Source organism: Leiobunum rupestre, chromosome 7 (genome assembly GCF_980474605.1).
Source record: "Leiobunum rupestre chromosome 7, qqLeiRupe1.1.hap1, whole genome shotgun sequence".
In the NCBI taxonomy this organism is placed as follows: Eukaryota; Metazoa; Arthropoda; class Arachnida; order Opiliones; family Sclerosomatidae; genus Leiobunum; species Leiobunum rupestre.
Genome location: NC_143390.1, coordinates 47887922 through 47896713, shown reverse-complemented (window position 1 = coordinate 47896713; position 8792 = coordinate 47887922). Strand labels below are relative to the sequence as shown.

Genomic DNA, 8792 nt, shown 5'->3' with positions numbered 1-8792 from the left:
ACTTTGCATTCAACCTTTTCGGACGCCGCGGATGGCGTGTCCATGTTGTTGACCATCAGCATGCTCGACAACTTGTTGACCGAATCTTTCGGAATTTACTACATTGACGCGTTTTTAACACTGAAATTCTTATCTGGTGACGTACTCATTATCAATCAAGTCATCGTCAAATTGCTTATTAGTAAACTGAAGATTTTTCTGTCTTGCATTATCGCCGATTACCCCAATACCCAAGTACGTTTTATAATTTTAACCATTATCGTATTATATGTCACTTCCTTATCTGAGAACGCAGAGCAAGCCCACCGCTTTCCCTAGTGGCCTCTAATGCTATTTCGACAACATTTATATTTTCTGAAATCGATAATTTTCTGGTCGTACTACGGTTATTTAATTTTCAGTGACTTGGAAACGTGGCCTTTCAGTAATTATTTAAGATACACACTTATGACATATGATTAAAGACATAAGGTTTTATAGACTTACGTTTTAACTTGTTTATATTTAAAAACAAACAATTAATAATTGGATCTTTCTGCTCTTAGATTAACCAAACCTTCGGCATTCTGATCGGAATGAAACTACCCAAATCTTTGGATTTGCCATTTAGGGAAGAGGTATTCTTAATTTAATCTGTGGTCTTTGTCTAAATTTGTGTTTCTAAAATGTGTCCATTAATCGAAGTTGATTTTCCTTCACATGACGAGGAGCACCGTGACCTTTCGATTCACTCTCTGGGGAATCTGCGAATTGAAAAAGGCTCTTCTCCCAACGGTAACTCCACTAATTTCATTACAGACAGTTCCAGATACTCATGGAAATGCGTAAACGCGAACGTCTTCAACTACTGAAGGCAAGCTATCAGTTTACATTGTATCATCTCTTCATTTTCAGAATGACAAGCAAATTACGTTTTGTTTTAAAATTTCAAAATAAGTAACTTTAGAGTTCTTAAATTTCTGAAAAATTAAACGCGGAAAAATAAAAAATTGAAACATATATTACCTTTTAAGGGTTTTTATTTTAGCCTCGTCTAGATGTTTAGTTTTACTTGTGGATTCGACAAAATGAGGCGAAAATGCCGTGAAATTTAAATTTGCGAACATCATTAGGCTAATCATGGAATGAAAATCTTTTTTATTCTTTTTTTCGGAAAATATGGTAATTCTTAGGAAACTTTTCCGACTTACAACTCAAGTTTGAGCAAAGATAATTTGGTTTGAGCTACTTAACCATGTCGATAATGTTTTTAAATGTCAAGGTGGCATAGATGACCTGAAATAAAATTATAATCATAATTATTAGTTAAAATATTTGATATTATATGACATATTTACCATTTTAACGATATCAACCCACCTTAAAATAATTTCCCAATCCTTTGCCTTTTTTGGGATAAATTCGTCTGCTTTTTAAAATGCCGTAATTCCGACTTCCCGACATTACCAAGGGCTGAGATGTTTTTCAAGTCTAGCTCAGACATTCTTGTTTATACATTCTCATGAGTTCCTGAAACTGTCTAAAGATGGAATCAATGGGAACGTTAACGAGTAATTATATTTTTAACACAGATTGCCGGCGCAGTTATCACTTATACAGTGATACTATGCCAAGATTCAGCGTAACCTGACACCCTGCAACTCCTTTACCAAATCAACGTCTTATACAATTTTAAAAACGGAATCAACCTGGATTTTTATTTCGCCAGACACCTAACCAGGTTGCCCTAAGAATTCTTTTTAAATACAACTGTTTTTCGTACGAAAAGAGGACGGTGAATTAGCGCCATTTCTTCTCACGGTTCGCCGCCATTGACCATCACTAGCAGCATGAACGTACTTATGTACCTAAGAACCTTGAATCTTATACTTTTCGAAATGGTCGTGCAATAACACAAATATCGTAGCGAAGGTCAATGGCGGCGACCACAATAGCCAGGGCTACGCTGCTGTTTGCTTGAGTTACAGAAGGGGCTACAAAATTTTAAGTAAGGTACCCCTATAAAGGCTCTATTAAGAGTAACACCCAAATTAATTGCCTCTAACCATAGGCGATTTCAAGAGTGCAAGCTTCGAATCATTTTATTAAAAAATAAAAGTTGTTAGTTGTTTAGAAGTGTTTAGAAATTAATACATAGTGTAAAACCAGAGACTTACAAGGTGCTATAGTATCAATATTCATGGCTAAAGTTTAACTTAAAACGTCTATTTTAAATGATTTTTATAAATCTTTATGGTTATAAATTGGAAGTGTTCTTCTAACAAATTTTAAGTAATTTTATGGCAAAAGACAAATGAATAGGGTTTGTTTTACACTGTTATTTAACTAATGAAAAAGTCCATATATTTATCAGCAAGGCTAATATCGTACGCCGTTCTAAAAACATTTATTTACAAATTGTGAAAATGTGTGACTTCGAGTTGGTTCGCCTAGTTTAGGATTTATTAAAACCATAACTAAAGTGTTAATTAATAAATTACATCGAACAAATTCCGTGTAATTGGTTTGACCCCAACTAGGATTTTTGAAAAAATTCTAATTCGGTAAACATCAGTTAACTCTTGATAAATATTGGCTAAAATGTGTACCCACCTACATTTGAAGACTGGTGGCGGCGCTGTTAGCCTGATAGATAGGTAGCGTATTAGCAGACGCTATTAGCGTTTGGAAACTAGTTACATACGGACATTTTATTGTACGCATTTACGTGTATTTAAGGGTTCAGATTTGCATTTTGTTATAATCTTACACTGCTTTGTGTTTCCTGCAAGGTAACGCAGGCCAATTATGACCCACAGAGTTTTATCTTAATTGACAATAGCATAACGTATCACAGGAGCTACCTCGGAGACGCCCCGCTTATGGTATCAATATAATTATTTTAACATTTTAAGTATCTTATGGTATCAATATAAATATTTTGACACCTTAAGTATCTTATGGTATCAATATAAATATTTGACACCTTAAGTATCTTATGGTATCAATATAATTATTTTGACATCTTAAATATCTTATATAATTATTTTGACATCTTAAATATCTTATGGTATCAATATAATTATTTTGACATCTTAAATATCTTATGGTATCAATATAATTATTTTGACATCTTAAATATCTTATGGTATCAATATAATTATGTATCCGCCACTGAAATAAGGTTTGCTTATTGATAATTAAATTCATGATACGTAAAACAATTATATGATTTTATTAAAGTTAGAATTTAGATTCCGATGTCATATTAATGTTCTGCATTGAAAATCCCAAAGTTAGGCTTAAGATATTATGCTTGTTAAATTGTTATCCTACTATTTTATCTCTGGTTTATCTCTAAATATTATCTCTCTGCTCGCTCTAATAGCAACCTATGTAAACCCGCAAATGATGTCAATAAAGGTCACCCAAGAAATGCAGGAAAGCGTATCCTTCCATTTAAAGGGGAACGGTCAAACTTATCCAAATATCGCCTTATTTACACACAAAAAGATCATTAACACTTCCATTATGCTTAAACGTAACTTATTTTATTATAAAAAAATTGTTTTGGACCCGAAAAGGTGAAACGAGAAAAAACGCCAAGAATCTGGATTTGAATTTTCGCCGCCATTTTAAGCGCTCGCATCAGCGCCCCAACCCCGGAGTGAGCGGTTTGATAAATAGAATTAAGAGCCGGCTCGCAGCTGTCAGCTGGGTTTGTCTGTTTAAAGTGTCGTCTGCTGTTCGCATTTCTCTCCATAGGCCCGCTAAATTTAGATTATGGCAGAAGGCCGAGATTCAAATATAAGCTTTATAAACGAAGAATCGACTTCGTCTAATGAATCGAGCGAAGGGAGTGAAGATGAGTTTGCTGTTCCTGAGTTTGATGTTCCTAGAGGTGGTGGTGTTTTACCTTATCGTTTTGAACCTCTTGAAAGTTCAAGTGATTCTGATAATGAAGAGCTTGAACCAGCTTTAGACCAACAAATTACTCAAGGAAGACAAGGAAACACTGACTGGTATTTATAGTCATATAAACAACCATTATAGGAAATGTTTTATAACATTGTTTCATTTTAGGTGTAGGTGTAAAAATTGTGTTGTGATGACAACTGAATTAGAGAGTCGTTGTTGTTGGGGATCCGAAGAGATCTCCAACTATATAAGCAATAGAACGTGTGTCACAGATAATGATTGGTTCACTGACGGATGTTTAAATTTCAATGCTCTTGAGATTGCGTATTTGTTTTATGCTAGAAGACATAGAAAAATACAGAACAACCAGGAACAAGGCGATATCCACAAGTACCCTTAAAAATTGTCTATTTATGGTTTTAGTTTTTAATACTCACCAAATTATAGAAAATATCGCTACGTGGCCTACAGGCAATTTGTTATGAAAATTTATCACAGACTTGGACAAGATGTAAGAAAAGTTTTACCAAGTTGTGTCGTACACAAAATAAAAGAACATTTTCCATCGGAAAAATATACAGGCTTCCGTTACCCTCGTTTTTAATTATAACTTTGTACATTTTAAAATAGTTTTATATTAAAACCGTGCCAAATATTCTTGATATTTCTTGCAAAAAATTAATTCCTTTTGGCAAATCTTGACTGAAATTTTGCTACAGCTTCTTCATTATTAGGTCTAACGTATGTAGATGAAAGGGTCGGAGGGGCTAAAAAACTAGATTTTGCTTTCGCAGTTTGGTAGCTAGGAACGGTGAATAATTCCACAAATAATTCTTCCAACATAATTCCTACATATCCTGCAGAGAATAATGAAAGGTTGGAATTAATATTTCATTTATATAATTTGTTTAGACAATCTTCAAAAGTGCATTTACCATAAGTACTTTCAACTTTAATTTTTTTTAAAGTATGCTCGCCGTATTTTGCCTTGGGAAATTCAATTTTATATCGTAACTTTCCATCTTGGGTTTTTGCTTGGGGTTTGTTGTTGTTCTCATTGAAGTGTAATGCAGCCAGTATTAATCTATTTTAAAATTCAGTTTAATTAAATTCAATTTCCAAGTCGAATATTGAATAAATTTACCTTGCATTCATGCCACGTGAAGAATAACATGTTAGCTTAGGAGCAAAGTGTGTAATTACACTATGAAATACTTCGACAGATGAAGTTTGTTCATACGGTGAAATCTGTCGGATATCTTTGATCAGGCTTCGTGCCTTTTTTGAAAGTTCCTGGTATGCTGGGCTGTCTGTAACGAAGTCAAATTAAAACATGTATGCTGCAATATTTAAAAAAAGGATGGATTAACACACCCCTAATAATAGTACCTTCTGCTAGCCATTTCTTTTGTTTTCCAGTTTCGGAATTTGAACTGTGTTCACATGTAGTGAAAGGTTCATCGTGGCCTTCATGTATGTTTATTATGTGACGAAGCATAGATAACCACTTAGAAACCATCAGCTCCTGATTTCCTTCACTTGAAGAAACCAGCCAGTAAATGTGGTTGCTAATGCTAGGTGCCCAATCTCCCAGAATGTTATATTTTTTTACTTTCGACAAGGTTCGAAGTTTAGACGAAAAACCTAGTAAGTAAAAAAATTGACTTTTATTCGTCCTTTTCTTTCCAGAATTGTAGGAAATAACAAACCTTTAGCTATATGCCAGCAGTCAAAAAAGTGTTGGACTTCAGGGTAGTTCTTTTTAAGAAATGACCTTATTTGCACATGTCGATCAGTAACAATCGCTTCTATTTCAAGATTATTTGCATCAAAGAACTTCATGGATCGAATAAGACCTTCTTTTTCCATATGGCTACTACCACCAACTTCATTAGACTATTCCCAGAGAATATAATAATGAATAATAATTTTACTAAGTACTATTAATACTAACTACTCTCTACTAAGTATTAATAATACTTCCTAAAATTGTTATTACTACGGAGCGTTAGTTCACGGAATGCTATTATTTAGGTAGGATAATAAAAATCACACTGAGGCTAGAAACTGGGTTCGATGCGATTCAAGCGTTGGCTAGGCTATATTACTCAAATCGCTTTGAGCCCAGTTTCTAACCCTCCATGTGAACGTAGCTTTAGAGAGGTAAGAAATTTATTGATAAGTAACTAAATGGCTAACCTGTACCAATGAGAAGTGTATAATTTTGTTTTTTCTAGTTTCTAAGTTTGAATAACAACCAAATTTTGCCGAGAACCTGCAAGAACATTTCAGTGATTTTAGCTATAAACACAACATTTTACGTAACATTTTGGTTATAAGATTATCTTAACCTACCCGGGAGAATCTGCCCTGCCATCTGAAGCCAAGAAAAGCGGTACACCTTCTTCTTTGTAAGAATCAATCATAGTTTTTTGTTCAACATTCCAAACCTTTCCAAAGAAATTAGGTATTAAAAATTTTTAAATATTAAAATTAATAAATAAAATAATTACCCTTTCAATAACCGGGAATAAATAATTAGTTTGAATTCTATTAAATGTCCTATAGGAACAGGTGTTTATGCCAATAGAATTCAGAAGCCTTAGCACTTTTTTGGCACTGGCTCCAGTAAATGTTATTGCAGCAGAAAGTAAAATATGAATATAAATTCTATTGTTGCTCGCCCTTTCTTCATTAGACCAGTTAAAAACACGTCCACATTGAGGTTTCTTACAAGTAGAAGTAACCCGAATTAAACCTCCCTTTACTCTCACAACCAGAGAGCACAGTGAAAGGCAAAGGAAACAATGTTTCAATAACAAAAGTAGGCAAGATTCATTGACAATAAATTTCCTCTCACTAGCAGGGTTACAACTAGTTTTTATGAAAAAAAAATTAATTTGGTAAAATATATTAAAATAAAAAACACCGATATAACTTACATAGAATTATGAACACTTTCATTGCTAATGCTACTCTCAGCTACGGATGGAATGTAGCTAGAATCATCTAAGTCAATATTATCCCTTTGAGAATCCATGTCAATCTCACTTAGGCAAGGGGTTGATGTTGAAACAGGCCCACTTATATTTGTCTGCGTTCCAAAAGTATGTGTAGTTGGTGGAGATGGTTCGGGTTCTGTTTGACATTCTATTAAAAAAGTTAAAAATTATATAGTTCCTCCACAAAAATTAGATAAAAAATTATTAAATTTTTTCTTATACTTACCAACGCTGTTTTTTCTGATTCTGAACCCAGAAATATTTGTTTGTGTTTTTACATTACATATGGATGTTTTGATGTTTACCTGGACAAATTTACTCTTTGAGGAAACAGGTTCTTCAATCTACGTTTAAATAATTTTATTAAAGTAATTTTAGTATTTTTTAGCAAGTTATAAACTTACTTCTAAACGAGTTCTTTTTACGGTTTTGTTAGAGTTTTCCGGATCTATTAGAAGTGTTTCAGTTTTGACCTTTCGGTGAGGTGGTACCGTGGGAAAACTTTCACTAACACAAAGTGACTTAGTCTCAACATCCATGTTTTCATTCTCTGTCAACAAACATCCCTCAATCTATTTATGGAAATTTTTTTTCAGTAATTTTTACTATTATTTAGCAAGTTCAAAACAACTGCTTTTTACGGTTAAATTAGAGTTTTCTGAACCTATTACAGGTATGGCACGTCTCGATAAAACTATTCGTTTATAACATTTATTTTTATATTCATCACTAAAATGTTTTGAACATATAGCAGCACGTTTATTTGGTTGCCAATTTGCAGGTTTATTAATTGCTAAAATCCATTTTTTTCTACACTCTTCATCTTTTGGGAAATAATGCAAACTATAGGTGTCATCTTTTTCTTTGTCATTGCTGAGGCACCCTTCAACAGCACAACGTAGGGTATATGGCATTTCAAAAAGGATTAAGACCTCTAAAAGAATTGTCAGTTATTTTAGGATTATAATTCGAAATTGACATGAAATTAGAAACAATATAACATACTTTATAATATTCTTCGAAGTTTCAACTAGTCATGAGAGTTTGGAAATAAATTATTAAAGTAAACGTTAACGTTTCCTTGCCTTTGCCCTTTAGTTCCGTTTCACCAAGGTTTCACTTTATTAAAAAATGTAGTTGCAGCGGCCCTGACCAGATGGCGGCGCGCTGGCGGGGTTGTATGACAGGCCTCTCACCAGGTGCCGCAGCGGACGCGCGCTTTTCAAAATCCCGAAATTTCTTTATTTTATTATAAATTAACTGCTTAATATTTTTTGATGCGGTTTTCGCCATAAAATTCAGTTTTTCACGAACTATAGGCCTATCTGACTGGTTAAAGCTTGACCGTTCCCCTTTAAAAACTTCAATTTGTTAGTGAATATTTATGTTTCATGTAAAATCGTCATTACCATTATTATTATCATTACCTATTTATATATACCTCGTGCAATTCACCAATAAAATTCTGACAATATCTCTTTAATTCTACCTCTCATTCGAATATTTGGGAATAATCATTTCCGCCCAAATGTTTTGCCGTTAAAATAATCTTCATCTTGCCCTCTATCAAAAAAAATATAAAAACATATAGGATGATAAAGTAGATTAGTCCATAATTAAAAGGGATAATATAGCTAAATCCTAAACAAATTTGAAGAAATTAAAAAACTTACTACTAACTCGTACTCAATAGGTCTTCGAGCAAAAAACGCGAAACTCGGATCAAATAGATCGAAGACCTATTGAGTACGAGTTAGTAGTAAGTTTTTTAATTTCTTCAAATTTGTTTAGGATTTAGCTATATTATCCCTTTTAATTATGGACTAATCTACTTTTTCGCGTATTTTATCATCCTTCTCACAGTCCATAGGTGGTTTCTTCTAACTTAACTTA

General features: G+C 33.3%; 2 protein-coding genes across 4 annotated transcripts; one reads left to right on the top strand and one right to left on the bottom strand.

Annotated features, from left to right (window-relative positions):
* Nucleotides 1-3734: 3734 nt before the first annotated feature.
* Nucleotides 3735-4505, top strand: LOC149936575 (uncharacterized). Of its 2 annotated transcripts, none has more exons than XM_090181345.1 (3): nucleotides 3735-4001; nucleotides 4063-4287; nucleotides 4345-4505. In XM_090181345.1, exons 1-3 carry the CDS (start codon nucleotides 3763-3765, stop codon nucleotides 4499-4501), a joined length of 621 nt encoding a protein of 206 aa, XP_090037471.1. In that variant the 5' UTR covers nucleotides 3735-3762; the 3' UTR covers nucleotides 4502-4505. The 2 variants fall into 2 exon arrangements, with proteins under 2 accessions (XP_090037471.1, XP_090037472.1); XM_090181346.1 differs by having other exon boundaries at nucleotides 4321-4368.
* On the bottom strand, nucleotides 4448-8251 carry LOC149936574 (uncharacterized). 2 transcript variants are annotated; one of them, XM_090181344.1, is made up of 13 exons: nucleotides 7905-8251; nucleotides 7541-7833; nucleotides 7304-7471; nucleotides 7126-7243; nucleotides 6840-7047; nucleotides 6411-6771; nucleotides 6253-6347; nucleotides 6097-6172; nucleotides 5607-5793; nucleotides 5287-5541; nucleotides 5042-5207; nucleotides 4833-4981; nucleotides 4448-4754 (listed from the first exon to the last, which is right to left on the bottom strand). In XM_090181344.1, the coding sequence occupies exons 2-13, from the start codon at nucleotides 7811-7813 to the stop codon at nucleotides 4576-4578; spliced, it is 2235 nt and encodes a 744-aa protein (XP_090037470.1). In that variant the 5' UTR covers nucleotides 7814-7833; nucleotides 7905-8251; the 3' UTR covers nucleotides 4448-4575. The 2 variants fall into 2 exon arrangements, with proteins under 2 accessions (XP_090037470.1, XP_090037469.1); XM_090181343.1 differs by having other exon boundaries at nucleotides 7541-8251.
* Nucleotides 8252-8792: the final 541 nt, after the last annotated feature.